General features: G+C 45.2%; 1 protein-coding gene across 5 annotated transcripts in view; it reads left to right on the plus strand.

Moving 5' to 3' along the window:
- Nucleotides 1–24,811, plus strand: part of CCDC149 (coiled-coil domain containing 149) — a 96,962-nt gene that overhangs the window by 19,950 nt on the left and 52,201 nt on the right. For 4 of the 5 annotated variants that reach the window (XM_040486820.1, XM_040486805.1, XM_040486795.1 and 1 more), the window contains 2 exons: nt 15,762–15,923; nt 17,890–17,928. In XM_040486820.1, coding sequence (XP_040342754.1) covers nt 15,864–15,923; nt 17,890–17,928 — 99 coding nt within the window. In that variant the 5' untranslated portion in view covers nt 15,762–15,863. Of the gene's footprint in view, nt 1–6,346; nt 6,745–15,761; nt 15,924–17,889; nt 17,929–24,811 lie in introns of those variants that run through there. The other variant, XM_040486831.1, reaches the window with a different exon arrangement.

The raw sequence follows: 24,811 nt of genomic DNA on the forward strand, positions 1-24,811 counted from the left end.
CACTATGGTGATGGTCGTTCACCCAGCATTTATGTAAGAGGAAACTGAGATACAGAGGGGGTGAGTGGTAGGTGATGGCCATGGAAGCCACATAATTTCACTCTAAATCCCAGGTGCCATGTTGTGTCTATCAATAGTGCCTTTGTCTCTGTGCCTCCCAAATTCCCTTTTGCTAAAGGATAGTCCTGGAATCAGTTGGAGTTCTGCAAACGACTTGAGCCTCATCTGGGAAGTGGAGGCACTGCCTCACGGTGTTTGAGGGCAGATCTGAGAAGTCAGGGGCAGATAGATATACAGTGGTCACTGTGGCTCAACAGTAGTAAGGATTTTAGGGTTTTTTTTTATTATTTTTTTTAATGTTTATTTTTGAGAGAGAGAGACAGAGTGTGAGCAGGGGAGGGGCAGAGAGAGAGGGAGACACAGAATCCGAAGCAGGCTTCAGTCTCCGAGCCATTAGCACAGACCCCCACGCGGGGCTTGAACTCATGAACCACGGGATCATGACCTGAGCTAAAGTGGGAAGCTTAACCGATAGAGCCACCCAAGTGCCCCAGGGTTGGTTGTTTTTTTTTGTTTTTTGTTTTTTTGTTTTGTTTTGTTTTGTTTTATGATTTCTTTTTGAGACAGGGGGAAGATGAGCCACAGCAATTTTATAGCTTTCAAAGACAGTTTGACCAAAATGTTGTCCATGCTTTGTTGGCTTTTTATTGCTACCCAGCCCACAAGAAAGGCTTTCTGCAATGGAATTGAATTATTATCCCATAATGAAGTGCCTAGTGAATCTCTCATTACATTCCATGTGTGACTGTTACATGTTTTAATATGTCATTGTATATGTGAGTGTGTGTGATGTGGGCTGTCGGCTACAGCTAGTGTACCCCAGGCCCCTGGCAGCCTGGATGGAAAAGGGTGAACCTCAGATGCATGGGCGATTTTAGTGCCCCATCCCGAATCCTGGATCTCTGTGAAACAAACCTGAATTGCACGCCTTGCCATCAGCATCTCAGCCGGAGGCAAGGTCAGATCAGCCTAGCGCTGGGGAGAGAGCAAAGTCGCTCTAGGCAAGCAATGGTCTTTAAAAATATATGCCATCTTCAGCAAATGAGAGGGATTTCCTAGCCCATTTATGGCCAACTAGAAGGAAAGCAGTCTTTTTTCCTTGCATTTCCTCCTAATTTTTATTGGCCTGAAAAGAACAGGGGTGCACTCAGACGGTACAGAGACTGAGAAGGTGGGGACAGGGAGTAAGGAAGGAATAACAGGAGGGAAGGATTGAAATAGATATTCAGGCAAACCCTCGTTATTCCTAACTTCACTTAACCAAGACTGTCAGTGAATTTCATATACCCCCCAGCTACCATAGTTCACATTATAAACTCTTCCAATTACCTGAAATCTCACTTAACTTAAATTTCCAGCACATCCCCTGGGGCATTCAAATCATCAAAGTTTGCCTGTCGAAAGTAATACTGAAGAGGGGGAAGCCGCCATGGTGACTCAGAGAAAGCTAGATCATAAAAAAAAAAAAAAAAAAAAGTCATCTTAGAGAAAGGCATTAGAATCATTGTTACCAACCTGAAATTGCTGAAGTGTTATCTAAAAATTACACAGGCGAACACAGATTTGGAACAGGGCTGTGGACGTGCTTAGGAGACTGGGGTGTGATCGTGGCTGGCAAAGGCTGCTCCCACGGGTGAGTCAGTGTGGTGTGGTCACGATGGCCGCAGGCTGGAGGACCTCCGTGAGATGACTGTCCACGTGGGGTTGGCCCCACTTAGCATCTTACTCCATAGATGCCCAAACTCTGCCTGGCAAGGTTCAGTGTGTCCCTAAGTGACAGTCCTGTATATCTGGAGTGGTCAGTCTGCAAGATTTCAGAGAATGAAGGTGTAAAGGAAGTTTATGCCCCTGTGATATGGGGAAGCGTTCATTTTAAGGAATAAAAATGAGGTGAAATTACAAATACCATTATGGCAATTCTATAGGAACTGTCTTGTGACCTCTCCATACATATCGAGTTTTTGCAACCAGATTTCTTTCTCTACATTTTTTTAAAAAATGTTTATTTTTTATTTTTGAGAGAGAGAGAGAGACAGAGTGCAAGTAGGGGAGGGGCAGAGAGAGAGGGAGACACAGAATCTGAAGCAGACTCCAGGCTCTGAGCTGTCAGCACAGAGCCTGACGCAGGGTTCGAACCCACAACCTGTGAGACCATGACCTGAGATAAAGTTGGACGCTTAACTGACTGAGCCACCCCGGCGCCCCACCAGATTTCTTTTTCTAAATGATGCTAAAAATGGACTTTCGAGAGTTAAGCTTAATAATAAATAATAATTGATTAGCTTCCTAAAAAATATATTACAAATAGGTAAATATATTTCAGCTTAGCGGGAATCAAAATTCATTTACATCTCAAATGTAAAGTGTATTGAGCACTCAACTCTTGGTCAGGAGCTTGGCTCTGGAGATGCAAAGGTGAATGAGTTGGACCTTGGCTGCAGGGAGGCCTCAGTCGGTGGGGAGGCAGATGGGTGGGCTGGTGGCTGTGATGCCCTACTTCAGGTGTACCTGGAATGTCACATGGTTACCAGGAGTCAGGAAGAGGGCAGGAGGAGTCCGAAGCAGACTGCAGCCAGGTACCGCAGAGCTCTTGTTTGCCAATCTCCGTAACAGGGATATTTTTAAAAGTGAGTGAGTGGCAGGACCTGAGGTATGGTTTTCAAAGGGATTCGTACCTGGGCCAGACAGGTAAGGAGGCAAGAGGAGGCTGTCGTGATGGTCCCGGCCAGACATCACTGGGCAGGGCAGAGTAGGGCTTCTGAGAATGGAGGGAGTGGCTTATTGGAAGTTGAAGTTGTGTCGATTGTCGGATACTGTTTGCCCGAAGCCGCATATTGGGTGAGAAAGGAGGTATTCCTGGGTGGAGGACGGAGAATAGGGTAAGAAGAGGGCAGTGAGAAAGTAGGAAGTAGAGGAGGACCAGAGGGGGAAATACGTCTCAGAAAAGAGGGAGCCTACAGTTGAGAAGTTTCTAAATCATTCCTGAACACGAACCCTTCAGCCACACGAGTTTATCAGCACATTGTGAAGCCTTTGGGGATTAGCAGGTAATATTCTCGAAGCGGCTAACGAGAGCTAGCCTGACCCCATCCGTAAAAATCGCCAAGGACCACGAGTCACTGTTCGAGGGAGACAGTCACTCGGTGGAGAGGCTCCCTCCCTGACAGCCTGGCCACCTTTATCTCTCATCGCATTTGTCTAGCTGTAAAGCCATCTAAACAGTAATGTGGTATTTCAGATAGTCGTTTAATTATTATGATCTTCCTTATAGCAAATTATGATTTGCTTTATTGCAGATAACAGTAAGTGGGTAGATAAAAGCCACTCAGTGGTGAAAACTGTAGGTCTCGGTTCTTAGGATGAGAGCACAAGGCTACCTACGTGGCGTTTGTATGCAGGTAGGGATTGACATCGACAAATGACTTGTGAGTTGTGCTTTAAAAAATACAATTGAAATGCAGTTCAAAAGAAGTCTATCTTGGAGAGGATAATAAAAGTGTTTCACGAGGTCTAGCACACGTGCCGAAAACCGGGCATATTTTACCGTTTATTGCATTCACGTTCACTGATTACCCCGTGTACTTGGTGTGTGGTTTTCTCCTTTCTCCAGGTGGTTTTCTCCTTTCTCCAGGTGTTTCTGGGTGTGATTGATAGAGTCTCAGAGGTTAATCAGAATAAAAGGAATTGTTATTAAATGTGCACTGTTTCTTTTTCAACCTTTATTCATAAGCCCCCAGAAGGAGGACCTTGGCAAAGTTGAGGAATAAGCTCAATAGAATGGATCTACCCAGGTTAGTGTGTGAACAGTCGTTGTTTTCTCACTCCCCAGCATTCATTTCTCTTTGCACCAACACCCCGGGTGGGAGGGCATTACCCCTGGATATAATCTGCAGGGACAGAGCACAAGACTATAGTGTGGGTGTCCTGTGCTCCCCCAGGCAAAGGATGGCACGTGATCTACTTTAGGCCACCCCTTGAGGTGAGAGATGAAGAAGCCGAAACTTTACCCCGTTCTGCCCCGATCGGTGGCCTCTAACCTCATCTTTCCTGCACTGAGACCTGGTGGTTCCTCGTCCTGCCTGCAGCCACCAGAGTCACCTCGCTGCTTACTTGTTTCCAAGTCGACTTCTCTGTCCTCCTGCCAATTCTATGAGTGCCAATATCCTTCCAGTACATTCCTGCGTTAGAGTATCAGTTACTGTCACTTACAGCTAAAGGGTCCTGTTGCTTAGAACCCAACGCAGGGAACATTCTGGCTTTGCTACTGACTACTACTTTAGGAATGAAGGATAAATTGACCTCATTGGGCTTCAGTGTTCTCCTGCCTAAAATGGGGCTAATCATACAACCTATGTCATAGAGCAGCTGTATGGATTGAATCTAATGTTTCAAGTTGATCATTGCGTACAGTTTGGAACAAAATGTTCACTAAATAGTGGTCACTATGCCACTAATTACTATTGTTAATGAAATGAAAGTCTACACTTCTCATCGTTATTACTCCTAACAGTGCCTGACACATAGTAGACGTTCAAAAAATACTAATTTGTTTTCTCCTTCTCCTTTACTGAAAACAAACCCAAACCCTCCTTTTCTTGGGCCGAGAAGAGAGCAAATATCCCCCACGCCACACATGAAGAGGGGGCGTGGCCCCCACGCCACACATGAACTTAACAGGCAGAACTACGCCTTGACTGGGGAGCAATGATGGAAGACAGGGAGAACCAGGTGTGTATCCCCTGGCCAGGGCGGCCGGTTTCGTGAGGTTTGCCCTGCTCGTCTCCGCCCTTTGACCTGCGGTTGGGCAGCCACGTGACCCGTCCGCCCACTGATAAGATTCTGATAGCAGCCTCCGTGGCTGAGGCTAACCCCGTGCCTGCAGCCGGTTGCCTGGGTAGCACCCCGCCTAACAGAACTGCGTTAGACAAGGTGATAACAGAATCCACATTAAGAAACAGCAAAGCCAGTGTGTTCTTTGTCGGCCTGACAGATCAGATCAAACTGCAGGATCCAAAGGTGTGTCTGCAAAGCGGGGCCCTGAACCCCAGCTGCCTTCCCCTCCCCCTGCGAGCTTGGCAGCAAATTTTACCCAAGCTGTATAGTCAGAGATAATTTACACCGCGTTGATGTCAGGCCGAAATTGTCTTCCTCAAAGGATTCTTAATGTCACTCCCCTATTCAGAGACCCTCGGGGCTCCTGCTTGCTGGAAGAATCAAATCTGAACTCCTCAACACCACTTCCAGGCCCTTTCTGACCTGACCACCCATCTGTCTCTCTTTCCAGCTTTATCTTAGGTAGCTTTCGTTCCCACTCCTCCCGCCAAGACAGCCCAGCATGCTGCTTGCCATGCGGACAGCCTGTCTTCCGGCATCTCACCTCTGAGCTTTGCTGGGACCGTTTCCCTGCCAGGAGTATGGTTTTCCCATCACCACTACCTGTCACAACCGCAGCTACCCCCCCCCCCCCCCAGCAAAACAATCCTTCCACATGTCCTTTGGGATCCGTTTCAAACATTCACATCTTCCTCTGACTCTCTGAGCACCTTCTTTGCCAAGCTGTGATCCTCTCCTTGTGATGAAAAATAGAATAGCAATGCACATACGGCACTTACTATTGTAAATGTTTCACACATACTAATTCTTTTAATTCTCACACTAGCCCTATGAAGATACTATAATCATACCCACTGAACGGACGGAGAGACTGAGGCACGGAGAAGCTAAGTAATTGATCACATAGCTAGTGAGCGGTAAAGTCAAGATCTGACTGCAGCGTCCCAGTTCCTTCTGCCATGCTCTCAACCATTGCTTTAAGCTGCCTTTCCTGTGTTTCTGGGAACTTTGTATGTCTTTATAACATTTAGCATACTATAGTTCATGACTATTAATGAATGATTATCAGGCTACTTATTATCATCTGTTACTCTCTCTTTTATTTTATTAATAATTTTTATTGCTATAAAAAGTACCAGGCACCATTCTACATTTATAGGCACTTATGTCTCGCCAGGGATGCGTGCCTTAATTTGGTGTGTGGAGAGAAACGCACTGGGCTGAGAGGAACCCTCAGCTTAGGTCCAGCTCTGGGTCCTACTAGTCAGCCCTGGGTAAGTCAGTGCACGGTCTGGGTTCCAGTTTCCACACCTGTATGATTAGGGGTCTGGTTTAGGTGATTCTTGTGGTCTTTACCAGCTGCAAGTTTGAGAATCCATAAAATGGGGATAAAACCACATGTGTCACACAGACCGTTGAGGCTATAGTGAGATATAGTAAGATAATGCATGACATTTTCTCATTCGTTATATGTATGTATTGAGCACCAGCTATATACCGTGCATCATTCTGAATGTGGGGCACCTAGAATGAAAAAGCAAAGCACTCGTGGCCATGGAGAAGGAGATGTTGAAAATAAACCAATAGTCATCAGTTACATAACTCAAGATCAAGTATTAAGTGCAATGAAGGAAAGTAACACCGTGTAAGAGGATTGAGAGTCTGGGTATTTGCAGACAGGGACGAACTTCCTGAGAAGGAGACGTTAACAACAGATCTGAAGGAAGCCAGGGAACAAGCCTGCAATCCAAGCAGAGGAAGCAGCAAGGCCAAGGCCCTGAGGTTGGAGTGGGCTTGATGTGGTCATAGACCAGCGAGGAGGCCAGTGAGGTTGGAGAGCAGTGAGCAAGGGTAAGTGGGAGGACTTTGGGTTTTGTTTTAAATGTGATGGGAGGCCGTGGGGGACTTTGAGTCACTACATGTCACCATCTGCTTTCCGTTAAGAAGCATCATTCTCATTATGACACGGAGCAGGGACTGTAGGTGGGTAGAAGCAGACAGTGTGAAGCAAGAGGCTGGGGCCACGGTCTAATCAAGAGATGATGGCAGGGGCGCCTGGGTGACTCGGTCGGTTAAGTGTCTGGCTCTTGATTTTGGCTCAGGTCATGATCTCATGGCTCATGAGTTTGAGCCCCACATGGGGCTCCGTGCGGACAGTGCAGAGTCTGCTTGGGATTCTCTCTTTCTCCTCTCTATTCCCTTCCCCCACTTGTGCACGCACTCTCTCTCTCTCTCTCAAAATAAATAAACTTAAAGATGATGGTGGCTGGAACAAGAGTGAGAGTGGGGGAAGTGGGTAAGCAGTACCTGATTCAATATACCCTGTGAAGGTAGAGCCCATGACATTAGCTGATGAAGCAAATGAGGGCTTCGAGCAAAAGAAAAGAGGCGAGGAGGACTCCAAGGTTTAATGGAAAACCAAACATGGTTTGTACCACTTCCCAATGGGGAAGATTCAGGGCAGGGCAAGTTCAAGGGGATAGTGAGGGTTCAGTTGAAGCTGCCTCTCAGATGTTCAGATGGAGACACAGAGTTAGAGACGAGAGTGAACGCAGGTGAGAGGCTGAGCTGGTGACACCAACTTGGATGAAACCAGCAAGAGATGACGGGAAAGCCCATTGGACTGAAGGCGATCCCCTTGGTTGAGGGGGGTAAGGTTTTGAGTGAATGAAGAGAAGAGGGTCCGGGGCCTGAGTCACAGCTTACGTAACCGTGTGCAAGTGCCCTTTGAAAAACTGTGCGTCTCATCCACGTGACTCAGCTGGCGAAGAGCCCAGTGTGTTCATCAGTACACAGGCGGCGAGAACTCTCCGGGACGGAGTTGGTTGGTGACCGAGCAGATGGCTAGGTGGCCTCTTGCACCTCAGTCCTTCCCCGTGGAATATGATTGAAAAGGGTCCCAGGAGGGCCACCTGTCTTCCAAACGAGGCCTCAACACACTATGAGTCAAAATGCACCACTCCGAGTACACGGTTATCTCTGAGAGCGTTTGGTTAAAAATGTAGTTAGACCCTGGGACGCCTGGGTGGCTCAGTCGGTTGAGGGTCCGACTCCTGTTTTAACTCAGGTGAAGATCTCACAGTTCATGAGTTCGAGCCCTACGCTGGGCTCTGCACTGTCAGTGTAGAAGATTCTCTGTCTCCCTCTCTCTCTCTCTGCTGCCCCTCCCCTGCTCTCTCTCTCTCTCTCTCTCTCTCAAAAATAAATAAATAGACATTTTTTTAAATATGGTTAGATCCAAGAGAGGTAATATGTGGACCTGCTACTAATGTATTTGGGACCAATATAGCATACTAAAAAGAGCCTGGAATTTGTACTTCAGACTCCTGGTTTGAGCTGACAGTAGTTAGTTCTGTTACTCTGGGGAAGACAATCTCAGCTCTTTTTTAAAATGAGGAAAACAGTTTTTGTCCCACTTGTCATACAATGTTGACCATCAAATGAGAGAATGTCTGTGAAAGTGTTTCGTTCGCTTTAAGTGCCATGGACGTAGTACCTTGAATTTTGAAAAAGTTTACAAAGTCCAATTTTAGCATAGCACCTTCCGTTTGAAGCCCAGTGAGGGGGGCAGAGCGAGTATTAATTAATTAGGGTTGTGCCTCAGTCCCAAAGAACTAATAATCTCCATGACATAATGGCCTTTATTTGGGCGCCATGATGCCCACTCAACTCTCAAAATGCATCAAGTGCCATCTCCTGTATGTAGCTTTCCTCCCCTGCCCATAAAGCCAACCTCCATCCCACTCTTGCCTCCCTTGGAGGCCTTCATGAAACATCCATCGAATGAACGAATACATGTGCAGGGTGGCCTTTTACAGAATAGTGGTTTATAGGCTTTTAGAGTGGCAGTCCACGCTCAATGTGTGAAGATCTGCAGATACGTGTGTTTATTCCTACACACATGCTCCAAAAGAAAAGCTTGGTGAAACAATGCTTACCTTCATGGGATGCACATGGATATCTTCGTTCTGTATCTTTTTTTTTTTCTTTTTGAAGAAAATGACATTTCAGGTGAATTAATTTCACTACCCAGACTAATGTGTCGTGACCCACCACTTGGAAAACACTATTAGGCCAGAAACCTTGTTCTTTGCAGTCGGGCAAGTCGCTTGGGTTACCTGTGAGGTTTATCCCAGCTCCAGCATTCAATGCTAATTCTAAATAATAAAGAAAATAGGAGGCTATGGGAATAGACACATAGCATTTAAGGCAGCTTGAAGATTTTCTGCATGTAATGTACTTTTAGTTTTTCCTGGCCTATGTGAGGAAGTCAATATCCAATAAATGCTAGGTGTGGGACAATTATTGTCCAAGAAAGATTGGACTTTAGTCACACACATGTCATCAAGACTACGTAGAGATTTGCAAGGGTGACTTTCAAATAAAAGTCAGGTTCCCTGTGTCTAAACTCCTTGGGCCCCAGAGGCGTTTCAGTTCCTGAAGTTATTGGAATCTGAGAGGAAATGCCTTAAGCATATGGTACATTGTGTATTGGCCCCAGCAGACTCCAGGGCAGTGACTAGTCAATAATCAAACACATTGATTTGTCTTCAGCAAATGTATGAATATTGACATTTAGTGGCATAGGGACCATAAACGCCTTCACATCTAGGGTATGTGGGTGGCTCAGTCGATTAAGCATCCAACTCTTAATTTTGGCTCAGGTCATGATCTCACGGTTCATGAGTTTGAGCCCCACATCAGGTCCCACGCTGACAGTGTGGAGCCTGCTTTGGATTTTCTCTCTCTCCCCCTCTCTCTCCCCCTCTCCCTCTCCCTCTCTCTCTCTCTCTCCCCTCCCCCCCCCATCTCTTGTATACATGTGCTCTCTCTCTCCCTCTCAAAATAAATAAAACTAAAAAAAAAGAAGAATAAACACCCTCACGTCAGCTGAGGTCACTAATGGGATGTGAACATGTCTTCAGTTTTCCGAACGTCGGGAGATTCAGAAAAACCCATAAGGGATTGTGGAAATAAGATTTGTTATCCAGGTATCATGTTTTTCATTTTCAAAATCAACAGGACCATTTATCCCTTGGGGAGACCGGTGTTTGGCTCAGTGCCTCCCACAGAGAAGCCGCCTAGAAAATATTTGTTGAATGAGTGGCTGAGACCAGCTACAGCTTACACAAGACTGTTCCGACCAAGCCTCTTTGGAGGAAACAGCCCTCTGGTTCTTTTCTGACACCCTTAGTTTATCCCATTTCTTGTAAGTGGATAGAAAACTTATTGCTTCCACTTGGCTCCCTCCCAAAAAGCACAGGGGAGAGATGCTTGTGGATCCTCTTGGTTTGGGTTTTTGTTTTTTTTTTTCCTCCTTCCTTCAGGCCTAGAATCTGAGGAAAGAAGAGGCAGGCCCCCTAGATCTAGAGGGGAGGGGGCGAAGAGATAAAGGTTTCACTCATTTGTTCTAGGTCTAAAACGTAGCCAAATTCAGAATTGCCCTCCCATAGCTCCTTGTGCTGGGAATACTGACTCAACGTAGTGACCAACTCCATGAATATTCTGAGGATTTCTTTCTTTCTTTCTTTCTTTCTTTCTTTCTTTCTTTCTTTCTTTCTCTCTCTCTCTTTCTTTTCTTTCTTTCTTTTTCTTTCTTTCTTTCTTTCTTTCTCTCTCTCTCTCTCTCTCTTTCTTTCTTTCTTTTTCTCTCTCTCTTTCTTTTTCACAGAATGCTTAGTTTTTCAGGATTTGAGGTTTCAAGGGGTTGGCCCTACAAAGATCTAAGTTCAAATTCTGACTCTGTCCATCCCTGGGCACATTACATGAACTCTTTTATTTCAAGTTCATTTCCTCGTTAGACAATGAATGTCATGATAGCAGAGTAACCTCACGGGATTGCTGTGAGGATTAAAGGCACACATACATGGAAAGCATTTGTCACAAAAACTTTGGTTTTTGTTAATAGTGATGATAATAATACTTGTGTGTCTTCATCGTTGTGGTGATTCAGCAGCAGCACAGTGAGGGGTGGGGTGCACAAATATAATCTCCACCAGGCTCCCTGTGCTCCTTTTCTTTGACATGGACTGTATGAGCCAGGATGGGCTAAGTTATGCTGCGGTAACAAACACCTCCCCCAAATCTCTGTACTTTAACAACCACAGAGTTTTACTTCTGGATCATGTAAATTTCTCCGTGGACCCAGATGACTCATCAGGGCAGTTGTCTGCCATGTGGGTACCACACTGCAGGCTCTTTTGTTCTTGTGACATCTCCATAGCAATATGTGTTGTGGCAGGGGAGGAGAAGGCTTGGGGATTCTTACCTTGGCTCTTCAGTGCTTTCACCCTGGGAGTCCCTCGTGTCCCTTCCAGGCCCACTTTACTGGATAAAGCAAGTAACATGGCTCTATCTCACTCCAGAGCATGACGAGGGACAGTCCCGCCATGTGCCTGGAAGGAAAGGAGAACTGGACATGTCAGAGGGAGACACTAACGTCGACCACATAGACATTGGCCTTTTCTCGTTTTATCGTACATCGTTATTGCAAACACAGCTTCAGCCCAGCACCCTTTGCAACCAGGTAGTGTCCTTAGCCTCTGCTACCTAGAGATTCTGGAACTGCCACTATCCTGGCCTGTCTCTGGAAATCGTTGAGCCAGCTCCATCCTAGATAAGGCAGAAGAAGAGATTTCTGGGTGCTTGAAGTGATTCATACTTCCTGGACGGGAGCCCCTCACCCCCAGTGTTTTCTCAGACACCCTTTACCCCCAGTGCTATTGGATGGTGGTGTTAAAATCGTGGGTTGCTCAAGTTACAGGGCACCTGGGAACCCCTCTCATTTTCCAAGGGAGGAAACCGAGGACCAGGCAGTGTGTGTTTGTTCTGTGGCTCTCCCAGGGTCCCCAAAGTTCATGATTAGCTCCTCACTAGACCTGCTTCTGGATGGAGGCCTTCTGGCTCTGCCTGGTGATTTTCTGCTGTCCACCTCCTCCATCATCCTCCTTTAGGAGCTGAAATGTCTCAAGTACGGTAACTTGGCTTGTCTGGCTTTCTCTTCTATTTTTGCCCCCCCCCCCCCTTCCCTCTGCCCTCCCCTCACACCGCCCCACCACCAGGGCTGGGGCTGGAGTCATGCTCTTGCTGGTTGTTCACAGCTGCCAACAAGGAGGCTCTTGGGGACCTTTTCCTTTCCTTGCAGTTTTTGTTGTTGTTGTTGTTGTTGTTGTTGTTGTTGTTGTTGTTTGTTTCCAATTGGAGGGATACGAAATGGATCATGTTAACAGCTACCATAGGGACTAAACTATCACCATTTTAGAACGAGTACAAGAAATTCCATCCCATTCCCCAGTATCATCCCCTCCACACACATAACCCTTCCAGAGTTTTCTGTTGTTATTTTTTCTTAAGTGTTTATTTATTTTTGAGAGAGACAGAGCGCAAGTGGCAGGGGGGTCAGAGAGAGAGAGGGAGACAATCCTAAGCGGGCTGCAGGCTCTGAGCTGTCAGCACAGAGCTGGATGCGGGGCCCGAACTCAGGAAAGGCAGGATCATGACCTGAGCCGAAGTCGGATGCTTCACCAGCCAAGCCACCCAGGCGCCCCTCTATTGTTATTTTAATAATACATGTAAGCTCTTTGATCAGATGCAATAAAACACAGTCCATGCTTGTACTTATTCAGAACCCTTCTCTTCTACACAAAGTGGCTCAGATATCCCCGGAACAGTCCTGAGAGCCTGCCTCGCCCTTGGACCCGTGGGCTGCCGCTGGCTTCTCAGGTTCTCCAGACTACTGTAGTTGGGGTTCTAACTTCCAAGATGCCACGAGGCTGGAGGTCCCCGGAGCCTGTGTTTTCCAAGTGTAGATGAAGTCAGAATCACCCGTGCCGGTGTGCTAACGATGCAGATTCCTGAGCCGGTTCCAGATTCCAAGTCAGTGGGTTCCCTGAGCTGGGGCCGGGAACCCACATTTTCATGAGCATCCCAGGGGGACATAGAGCAGCGTTTTCTAGTGTTCCTTCTTGGTGCTGCCACACCGGGGTCAGGGCGCTGTGGGGGAGGTGTCCCCACCTTCGCCAGGGCAGCACCGCTTTGAGCTGCTGCAGCAATGAGGCTTCAGCCTGAGGGTTCTACTGATAAAAAATAAGTGACACAATGCAGTTTTTGCAGTTGGCTGTTCTTTTTTTTTTATTTTTTTTTTATTTTTTTTTTTTCAACATTTATTTATTTTTGGGACAGAGAGAGACAGAGCATGAACAGGGGAGGGGCAGAGAGAGAGGGAGACACAGAATCGGAAACAGGCTCCAGGCTCTGAGCCATCAGCCCAGAGCCCGACGCGGGGCTCGAACTCACGGACCGCGAGATCGTGACCTGGCTGAAGTCGGACGCTTAACCGACTGCGCCACCCAGGCGCCCCTGCAGTTGGCTGTTCTAGACCATAGTAGAAGGAAGAGCAGTCCAGCAGTGGCTTCCTCGAGACCACCCTTTTGTTGCTTGGGCTCTAGGTTCCGTACAGAATGAATTTGCTTTCTTCCCCTTTGGTGAAGGAATAACTGTCCTGTTTTCCATGCCCTGAAGGGACTAGAACTGCAGGACTGCACTCATCAAATCCCAGGTCACAGGGCCTTGGCAAAGGCCTCTGTGCCTATTTCCTGCAGGGCACCTTAGACCCAAGGGAAGGGAGTCCTCTTAGAGCTTCCGAGGCCTGATTTGGACCTTGCCTTGGGAGAGAAACAGCTTCTCTCTCTGATCCCATCAGACTGCAGTTCGAGGTCAGGAAACTTGAATTTCCACTTTGCCCTTAGGTGGTGGCCCTTCCCTGTTCTCCTTCAGTAGACCGGCTGGCTGTTACAGCCAATCTTGCCTACAGCACCTTACGGCGTCTCCATGCAGCTGGGGTTTTCTTCCCCAAAGTTGGGAGACTAAGTATCTTTGGGGCCTCAGATTTGGATCTGATCAATTGGAGGGACAAGGGTGGCCATCTTCCTGCCACCAGGACTAACAGCACTGACAACCCAGGCCTCTGATCTCGGCCGCAGAACCGGAGGCACAAGGGCAGATTGGCTAAATTGTGTGTAAATGGGATTTTTCCTGTGAAATCTCAATACCTCTTTTAGGATGTTGCAGTTTAGGGTTTTTGAGCCACTCTCCTCTGATATTTACTCACTGGGGATTTTACTCTTGAAAAATCACAGTGGCAATACAACCATTTTCCTTCCATGAAGGCGATGTCAAAGTCTTAAAAATCCAGGACGTTTTAAGGCAGGATTCCAACCTCATTACTGCCAGGAATAAGATTCACCCAAGGTGGAAGTGTCCTCCCTTAGAACGCAAATCCGTCTCAGAATGGCTTTTCTTTCCCCTTTGTTTTTAAAGCTAAGCAATTACTTTTTTTTTTTTTAAGGAAAAAAAAAATTGTGCTAATGCACAAAACTCTCTTTTTCCCCTTTCATTTATTTGAAATTGAACTTAACAAAGTCAGTTCCAAGCAAGCACTATATATGAGTAATGCTTTTTGTCCATAAAAGAGCATTGACTCCAATGGTACGGGAGCGCTGATTCTCTCTCTGCTTTGTGTGAGCGTCCATAATGACAAAGTGCTCATGTCAGAGTGTATAATGAAACTATAAATTGTTTTCATGAATGCTCTGAATTTGGTCTTTTACGGGGCAAATTCAAAAGGTATTTAATGCCACATTTCACATATGTGAATAACGCCAGACGGTGCAATATATCCAATAAAAGTAAGAGTCCCAGTCGGGCTCACAGTGGCCCAGGTGGTGGATGATTATCAGGTGAGGGTAGTTCATGGTCAGGGGCGGGGGGGGGGGGGGGATGGGGAGAAGGAGGGACAAAGATATCCTGTATCTCTGAAGAAGAGTTTCAGCTAGGTACACTCAACTGTTTGGGGGTAATTCAAAGTGTGGCTAAAATACTTAGCTCACAGAGTGGGTCTCTGGGGAGTGGGTCTCTGGGGGTGGGTGCCTGCATTGGAACCACGGAAGTTGTACATATCTTGGTGGAGTTAGTGAACAAATGTTCTCAGGTGAGAAAATGTCTGCTGGGCTGAATGGACAAGTGAAATCTATTGCAGTGATATATAGTTCAATTAAGTTATTTTTAATAACCATTTTTGTATTTTTTAATTATAGAATAGTCATAAAGGCTTATTCTAGAGAACACAGAAAAGCATAAAGAATAAAATCTTTAAAAACACATGCAAATACTTTTGTCACCAAGAGTTGTTAATAACATTTTTTTTTCAAAATTTGTATTGAATAGTCTTTCTGTGTATATCATTCCATTTTAAATTTTTTTTTTCAACGTTTATTTATTTTTGGGACAGAGAGAAACAGAGCATGAACGGGGGAGGGGCAGAGAGAGAGGGAGACACAGAATCGGAAACAGGCTCCAGGCTCTGAGCCATCAGCCCAGAGCCCGACGCGGGGCTCGAACTCACGGACCGCGAGATCGTGACCTGGCTGAAGTCAGACGCTTAACCGACTGCGCCACCCAGGCGCCCCCAATTCCATTACATTTTAATATGATTTTACATAATCTTATCTGGATATATACATCCTTTTAAAACAAAATTTGGTTCCAACTATCTATCTGTGTCATTTTTTAAAAAAATATTTTGCTTTTTGCGTTATACGTCGGTTAAATGATTTTATCTATTTATCCCAGTTTGCCAAAGTTCACAAACATATAAGGCTTTTTGGTTCTGTCACGAGAGGAATACATCATGTACCATAGCCATCTTTACGTGCACATGTCATTCACTGATGTCTCTGAGTATATGACCTCTAAAAATAAAAAAGGCGACAAAACGAAACCAGCCCCACGGGGTCTATTAAATACGGCGTATGGCAAACGGAGGTCCATTGATGTTTTTGACCAACGGCTTGGATTTGTTTGTTTTGCAGTACCTGGTGTGTAAAAGAAAGCTGGAGAGTAAAAAGGAAGCTCTGCTGATCCTCTCCAAGGAGCTGGACACATGCCAGCAAGAAAGGGACCAGTACAAACTCATGGCCAATCAGCTTCGAGAGCGCCACCAATCCCTGAAGAAGAAATACCGAGAGTTGATCGTACGTGTTACGTCACGGTGACGTCCTTGTCCCCTTATGACACAAAGTGGGTTACACTGGAATTAAAATTTTAAAAAATAAATAAAGCAGGGATTTTGACATGCCATTTCTTTAAAAAAAAAGGATTGCATTCAAATAGTTCCAAAGTGGAAATATTAAGATGTGAAAGTTGTCACCCGTTTCCTCCACAGCCCAGCCCTAGTCGCTAGCTGATGTATATGTGGTTCCAGGCCACCTGCTTTGGCACCCGTGAAATAGGCAATATATACCTATGTGTTTATGTGTGTTTATATGTGCTTACTTATTAATTTATTTGTATTGTACTTTTTATCTTTGTTTTTTTTTTTTTTCTTCAGTAATCTCTATACCCAAGGTAAGGCTTAAACTCACCAACTGGAGATCAATAGTTGCATGCTCTACCGACTGAGCCAGCCAGGAACCCTTTTATGGGGCTTTTAAAATAGGATTCATATTATAAATCTGCACTAGAAGCCACTAGTAACATGAGATTATTTAAATCTCATTTCACATTAATTAGAATCCAATAGAATTGAAAACTCCCTTCATCAGGCTCAGTCATCACACTTCATGGGGCCAGTCACCATAGGTGGCTGGCTGATGGCTGCCATATTGGATTATGTTGGTATAGATTTCCATGGTGGCCACTGTATTGGACAGTTAGATCTGGGACATTTCCATTATTGCAGAGCGCTGTTGAACAGCGTTGTGTGAATATTGTTCCAACATTTGCTATTTTCAGTCAGTACTTTATTTGGGACATCTCTCTAGGCCACACGTACAGATTCAATTCATTTTTAAAAAACAGTTGCAGAGTAAGTTTCCCATAATTTCTTTAACCTTTCCTTTATCCTGAGCATTTAGATTCTCTCTGGGTCTTCATGTGGCAGGATTTTTAAGGATACAGATCACACTGAAATGGAAGATACCAACTGCAGAGCCCTATTTTGCTTCCTACTTTCTTTTCTCACAGATACAGTCTCTGTTTTGGGGTGCTAACGCTATGGCTAACGTTTAGCTGTCTGCACTGGGACCATTGTCCTGGAACAGAAATAGAATAGAAAGATTCTGCAGGTTAAAATACTGTCGACTTACACACAGGCAGCATCAGATAGAAGAGTTTACTGAACATTTACACATTCACCTGAACCTGAATTCTCTTTATTCCCAGGTGGCACAAGAGGGAGAGGAATCAGATCCTTTTAAGACAGAAAGCCTGTGGACTGGAAGAGCTCAGTTAATTCTTGCTTATTTTGAGCATATCCCTTCTTCCCTACCCGCTAAAAGTGTTCTGCCAGTAGAGAAAACTCAAGCATGTGTGGGTCCACTATTATTCCTTGTGATCTAACAATTTAAAAGACGAATTCAACTCAACCCAAATGAAATATTATCTTATTTTTGGCTCTGTTCAAAAATAATTGTGATAAATCCAGTTTATTTGTTTGTTTCACATAATTTTAGAAAGTATAGGGATGGCTGGATGGCTTAGTCGGTTGAATGTCTGACTTCGGCTCAGGTCGTGATCTCACAGGTCATGAGTTTGAGCCCCATGTTGGGCTCTGTGCTGACAGCTCAGAGCCTAGAGCCTGGTTCGTATTCTCTCTCTCTCTCTCTCTCTCTCTCTCTCTCTCTCTCTCTCTGCCTGTCCCTTGATTATGCTCTGTCTTTCTCTCTCTCTGTCTCTCTCTCTCTGTGTGAAAAATAAAAATAATAAAAACATTAAAAAAAAAAAGAAAGTATATATGTTTCGTTGGAACTATTTCCTAGAGGTTTTTCCAAAATAACTGGTTCAGTTTATACTTTTTTCTTAAACTATATTTGAATTTGGCTCAGGACACTATTGATTGCAGGTGGGTGGGTCTGAATTTAGTTCATAGTTTGGTTTGGTTTTTTGAATCCAAGCACATATATTGTTTTTAAGTAAAATGTAATATTTGTTTCTTTGTAGGATGGAGATCCATCACTTCCCCCTGAAAAAAGGAAACAGGTAAGACTTATTCCTGAAGCTTGGCAACTCTTGGATTATTCACACTGACGCCTTACAATGACTGGGGGATCAGGGAATCCCAAAATGTGTAGAGAGCTTCCTTACCAGCAAAACTCCCACACCATTTATGTTTTTTTCTCCTAAATGGTAGTCAATGTTGTTTAGTGATGAATCCATTCCCCCGCCCCCCACACATTTTAGGTGCTTACTTTTGTCACTGAACAAATCCTTAGATATTTGTGGATCTGTTTATGAACTTTCTGTTCTGTTCTCTTGAGCTTCCTGGGTAGTTCCGGGGTTGTACCACACTGTTCTAGTTGTTTTGGCTTTATAATACTTGAGACATCTGTTTAGGTTAGTCTCCTTCCCTTTGCTTTTGCTTTTCACAACTTTCTTGTTACTTTTTCCAGATAAAACTTACATTTTATCACACCTTCCTCTGATCCCACCCAAATAAACAGACCTATGGGTGTTTTGATTGGGGCTTTGTTAAATTTATAGATTAATTTGGGGGCAGTTAAGATATTCATAACGTTAGGGGCGCCTGGGTGGCTCAGTCGGTTAAGCGTCCGACTTCGGCTTGGGTCAGGATCTCGCGGTTTGTAGGTTCAAGCCCCGCGTTGGGCTCTGTGCTGATGGTGCAGAGCCTGGAGTCTGCTTCAGATTCTGTCTCCCTCTCTCTCTGCCCCTCCCTCGCTCACACTCTGTCTCTCTTTCAAAAGTAAACGTTAAAAAAAAAAATTAAAAAAAAAGGATTTTCATAACATTATGTTCAGGAATATTATAAATCACATTTCTTTTAATCCAGTTGTATACACCCATATATATATATATATATGATGTTGTTTCCCTAACGTCCTGTTTTGTTCATTGGTCATATACCTGGCATCACATATAAATGTGTTGGGTCCATTTCCCTGAGATTTTTTTTTTAATTTTTTTTAATGTTTATTTATTTTTGACAGAGAGAGACAGAGCAAGAGCGGGGGAGGGGCAGAGAGAGAGGGGGACACAGAATCCGAAGCAGGCTCCAGGCTCCAAGCTGTCAGCACAGAGCCCGACTCAGGGCTCGAACTCACAGACCGCGAGATCATGACCTGAGCTGAAGTCGGACTCTCAACCGACTGAGCCACCAAGGCGGCCCCCCACCCTGAGATTTTTGATGCTGAGTAAATAGTATGCCCAAGGCGCGCGCGCACACACACACACACACACACGCACACATACGGGGCATTTACCCTTAAACACCAGCTCAGTCCTATGGTTACCCATTTGGTTATTCGGTTCTGCTCATTCCTATACTCTCTTCCTACTTTAATTTGATTATTCTGCAACGCTCCAGGTTTGATCTAAAGGCAAATTTTGCTATGGAGCTAATTGACTTTTTTTCCCAAACAAAATCACAAGGAGATTTGTCATGAACGGTTTAAATTTGGGATCCTCAGTCTGGAATTGCTACATGTGTCTGTGTTTTTGGTGTCTGCGAACAGTTATCTTTGTTGAAATTTTAAGAGTTTGTTAGTATTCATGAAGGGGTTTTACAGTTTAAGTGAATTCGCGTTCCGTGACTTTATAATACAAAATTTACATTGACCGAGGAGAATCTGATGAATTCCAGTAAGTCTGTCAAGCTGCATTCTTACGGCTCTGGAAAAAAACCAGTTCAGGTCCTAAGCGCTGGCTTTTTTAGATTTGCACATGGCGTTCAGTTTGTGTCCCTTTAGGATTTGTGTGATGGTGTGACTGGCTCTGCGTCCTTCCCGCCTGGCTTAGAACCTCTGACTTGCTGCGTGGGATAGAACGCGTTGGGGCACGGGTGACAGAAATTCCAAAGTGTTCAGACAGTGAAGAAATCAATGACCTCACATAACCAGAAGCTCAGAGGTAGCACGTGCTGTTTCTTCTCCATCGCGTGGACACCTTCTCTCCATTGTGCCACACTTAGCAAACAAGAATACAAATAAAAGTACCGGACACCTGGGAAATTTGAATTTCAGATAGACAATTGGTACTTTCTTAGTATAAAAGTATGACCGATGCGGTATTTGGGACAAATTTATACCAAACATTATTCATCATTTATCTAAAATTCAAATCGAACAGGGCTCCTGTGTTTTATCTGATCACTCTACCTCTGTGCCGATTCTAACATCAGCTTTCTCTTGACCTGAGTATCAGCTTTCTTCTCAGGCAGGTTTCCCTAAGCAAGAGAGGTAGAAACCCCAGGCGTGGAATAGAAGTCCTTCTCTCCAGTCTGACTGGGCGAGTGTGGGACATGCTACCATTTCTGGTCTACTAACATTCACTAGGAGAGTCTTGTATGTTTTTTTTTTTTTGGTTCGTTAGTTTGTTTAATTTTTTTTAATTTATTTTTTGAGAGAGAGAGACAGAGAATGCAAGCAGGGGAGGGGCAGAGAGAGAGGGAGAAACAGAATCCCAAGCAGGCTCCACACTGTCAGCACAGAGCCCGATGCGGGGCTCGAGTTCACGAACCAAGAGTCAGACGCTTAACGGGCTGAGCCACCCAGTTGCCCTGAGAATATCGTATGTTAATTGGCTTAGATTAATCACCCAGGATAGAAGGGCTGCTAGGAAGCCGGCCGTAACACCCACGAAACTAATTGTGTGGCCTCGGGAAGGTTCCTTTCAGTGTCCAATTCTCAGCTTTCTCATCCATAAAATGGGAATCCACATGGTACCCACCATACAGTGTGGCTGTAAGGAACAAATGAGAGAGTGCAGGCAGAGTCCTCACCATGGTGCCTGGCACTGGGTGAGCACCAATAAATATTTATCATCCTTTCCTCCGCCTTATCCTCTTTTTTAATCAATTGTATATTAGTGTGTCGAATCTGTCTACCACTGCCCTTGTCGGGACCCTTTTGTTTGCCTTTGACAGCTTGAAGTAGCTCGGGCCACAGAGGAGGTTTCCTGGCTCGTAGGGCCTCAGAGGGGTTGGTAATTAACTGGTGTTGGAGCAGAGTTTGAACCCCTGCAGTTTACTCAGAGCAGGTGCTCAGAGCCACCGTGACTCAGTACCTATTTATTGAGCATCTCATGGGTGTCTTGTGCTAATTTAGACAGTGGAGACACAGGTGTGAAAAAGTCAGAGCCAACTCCCTGAGCTTGTAGGACTTGCATTGTAGTTAGAGTGACCATACCTTCATTTTTCCAGGAACGTTTCCAGTTTTCCATGGCATAATCTCTATTAGTGCTCCTTTCCTCTCTCCAAAATCTCTTGGTTTAGACAATAAGTAATATCATCACCCTAATTCTAGTACAGATGCTTTGAACAAACAATACAGAAAATAATTAAAATATATTGGATGTCAATGGCCACTGGTGGCAATGGGGAGAAATGTAGAACCCGATGCAAGAGAGAGAATTCTGGCTTAGTATTGCCAGGAAACGTCTTGATAAATATTGGGGGGGGGGGGGGGTGATGGAGAATAGTTCCATTGTTTGGAAAAATAAAGAATTTTACCCATTCAAAATATATTTTGTCAATTTTATTTACTTTTGGTTATTTTATTTATGAAAGCATGTGACTGGTCTTTGGGGAGTTGGTGTTAAGATGCCTTCTTCCTTAGCTCCTTGTGGGGAAGAAAATGCACCATTAAATGCTTAGTCACTGGTGACAATGAAACTTTCCATTTAGCCAGAAGCAAACAGCTTTGGCATACATGTGACAGGATTGGAAGGGAGAAGCACAATGATTTCCTTAACTTTTTCCTCTGGCAAGAAGGGGTTAGAAGCCTGCACTCTGACCTAAGGCCTCCTATGTCACATTACATGCTTATCCCAAAGGCAAACCAGTGGGTGACGTATTTACCCCTCTCCCTGCAAAGCAAGTACATCTTATATAAGCAGAAGGCACTGGAACAAGAATGAGCTGTCGGGTTAATGGATGGGACATGGAGGTCAAGAGATCCACCTCTTGGAAAAGGAGGAGAGGCCACATTGAGCATCTCATTGCCCATCAGCCTTGTTTCTTGATTTAGGAGGAAGAATCTCTCTGGTCTCTACTTACTGCCCCCTTCCCCCATCAATTGCTCAACTCAGAGGGACAGATGGCTTGATCATTCTGTTACGGACTGGATGTTTGTATCCCCCCCCCTTTCATATATTGAAATGCTCCTCCCCAGTGTGACGGTATTAGAAGCTGGAGCCCCTGAAAGGTAGTTGGGATGAGATGAGGTCCTGGAGGTGGAGGCGTCACAAATGGGATTAGTGCCCTTATGGGAGTCATGACAAAGCTCGCTCTCTCTGCTCTGCTCCCCGCGCTGCGAGGATACAATAAGGAGTCACAACCGAAGCGGGCCCTCACCAGAACCTGACCATGCTGGCACCCCAGCGTCAGCTTGTCAGCCTGTGGAACTCTGCAAAACTAAATTTCTGTTATTTGCAAGCCACCCAGACTGTGGCACTTTGTTATCGCATCTTGAGCTGACTATAAACGTATTTGAGGGTTCTTGAATGTAGGTGGAACCAGTGCCACATCCCTAGCCTTTGTAGTGCTTTGTGCTCTTCACAGACCGTAGAGGCACACGCGTTTGTACACACGTGATCTCCCAACTCTCTCCTGAAGTCACACGGGCAAGTTAGGTCTTCTGCAAAGTCGCAAGGTCGCATCGTTGGGTAGCAGTAGGTGGTAAGAGGCTGGGTTCTGGTGTCCAGTCGTACTGATTCGAATTTCACCCTTCCTCCCACTTGCAGCCTGGGGGAGTACAGGGGAGCTGCCTGACCTTTCTGAGACTCAAATTCCTCCTCTCCAAGGTGAACATCATAACGAGGCGTATTCACAAAGCTCTTATGAGGCATTGGTATGATAATGCTTGTAATGCTCATTGCCTGGTACTTAGTGAGTGCTTGGTGAATGTTTTTCATGTTTCCTGTAACTCGTCCAAGGTCACACAACCAGTTAACAGAGCAGAACTAAAATCCACGTCAGCTAACTCGTAGCTCAGTGCTCTCGTTCAGGTTTTTTTGTTCTAGATTCGACTCTTAGACTGAGTGGGGAGGAAGCATAGTCAACATTGAATCCAACCCATTTTGGAAGTCCAGACATTCAGGTGCTTTAATCAAAGCCCTCTCCTTAGAAGTGGTGGAGAACCAGAAGCAGCTAGGAATTTCTACCTGGGAAGCCAGTGTTCTTTCTTGTGGCAACCAGCGTGTGGCCATAGATAACTTTCCTGCTTCGTCTCCTCCACAGAGGACAGACCAGAACTTTCGTGTTTGTAGTTCTAGAAATATAGTTGTCGAGGCTAAAGAAAGCCTTAGAACTTAGCCTCCTTTTTAAAACAACTCAATTTCCAATGTCGAGCCATCCATTCCAGAAGCTGTGAAGAAATCGTGACAACAGCGATGGCCTAATCGCTTCTCCTGGGATGTCGAAATGAAAATTTGTTCTTGGTGCCCCCAGCACATCCGCACACAGGGTACCTCTCTGCACTGCACTGAGAGATCACCAGAAGATCTCAAACAACCTTTGAAATCTTTTTCTTCTGTTAAGCAAGCAGTTCCTCCAAAGGAGGATAATTTAAATTCCCTTGGGTTAATATTCTTAGAAGATGGGACTCTTTGGGGTCACAGCAGCACATTTTCCCCATTCAAACTCCTCCTTGAGTAAACAATCAAACGCATCTTTGTTTTCCCCTGTTTTGATTTTGAGCTGACACATCACGGGAGATAATTCCTCCTGGCTTAAGCGGGAGTCTCTGCTTTCTTCCCTTGTAGAGTGATGGCTTCTTTAGACGGTGACATGTGCCAGAATGCTGACCCTGGAGAAATCAGAGCATGCAGGGGCCCTTTGGGGGATGGGAGGGAGCCTTTTATTTCAGTAGAAAAGTCTTCTTGGTCAACCTTTTTTTCTTCCCCGGTGACTGCAAATCAGAGCAACTTTGTATACGCGCCCTGGTTTGATGCTCAGAACCTAAAACTTCCTTCAAACATCTTGAGTGCTTTGAGATGTTTCTTTTCATGACTCTTTGAATAGCACGACTTTCCTGTCCCACCAGGGACACTGGGAAGAAGTGCAGGCCCAGCCTGTGGGAGCCCTCCCACATCTCCGTGACAGCAACTCTGTTCTGAGCACCCGTGCATCTTGCTATCGGTTCTGTGAATCCTTGCGAGGGGTTTGGAAGGAAGGTGAGAGCACCCCACCCCCATCCCCTTGTCGACTTGTCTGTTGACAAGTCCAGACAACTTGAGAGTTACTAAGGGGGGCGGGGGACACTAAGGGGCAGGCACAGAATCCTAATGGCCAAGATGAAGCGAACGTTCATCGTAACAGCAGCCTCCCAGATCTATTGAAGAGTGTTGTTTGCCTGCAGGCCTGGAAATGGGTTCCTTAGCAAGTGTGTGCTTTGAGATGATGAGGTCGGAGTAGGCTGCTGAGGGCCCCTTGCACAGCCAAAAACTATGTATGGAGTGAGCTTTGGCTGGGTGGTTTTTTTGTTGTTTTTTTTTTTTTTTTTGTAAATAAGAAAACTGTCACTGTAGCAGAGGTCATCATCTTGGCAGTTGCTATGAATAGGGGGTTCCTTGCTCAGCAAAGCGAGCTTCAGTCTGTTACTATTAACACAGGAGCCGCCATAGGCCAAAGCAGCAGAGTAGAAATTGCCATTAAATTTGCTATCAATCACACCGCTCAAGTATACTTGATGTTTCATCAAACTTTTTTTTTTTTTTAACATTCTTGTTTAACCTAGCATTTTCCCCTATCAAAGGTGTGGGTGTAAGGAGTCCAGAGACTCGGACTTTTTTTTTTTTAATTTTTTTTTTCAACGTTTATTTATTTTTGGGACAGAGAGAGACAGAGCATGAACGGGGGAGGGGCAGAGAGAGAGGGAGACACAGAATCGGAAACAGGCTCCAGGCTCTC

This window comes from Herpailurus yagouaroundi, unplaced genomic scaffold (assembly GCF_014898765.1).
Source record: "Herpailurus yagouaroundi ecotype Mexico unplaced genomic scaffold, PumYag 28, whole genome shotgun sequence".
Taxonomy (NCBI): domain Eukaryota; kingdom Metazoa; phylum Chordata; class Mammalia; order Carnivora; family Felidae; genus Herpailurus; species Herpailurus yagouaroundi.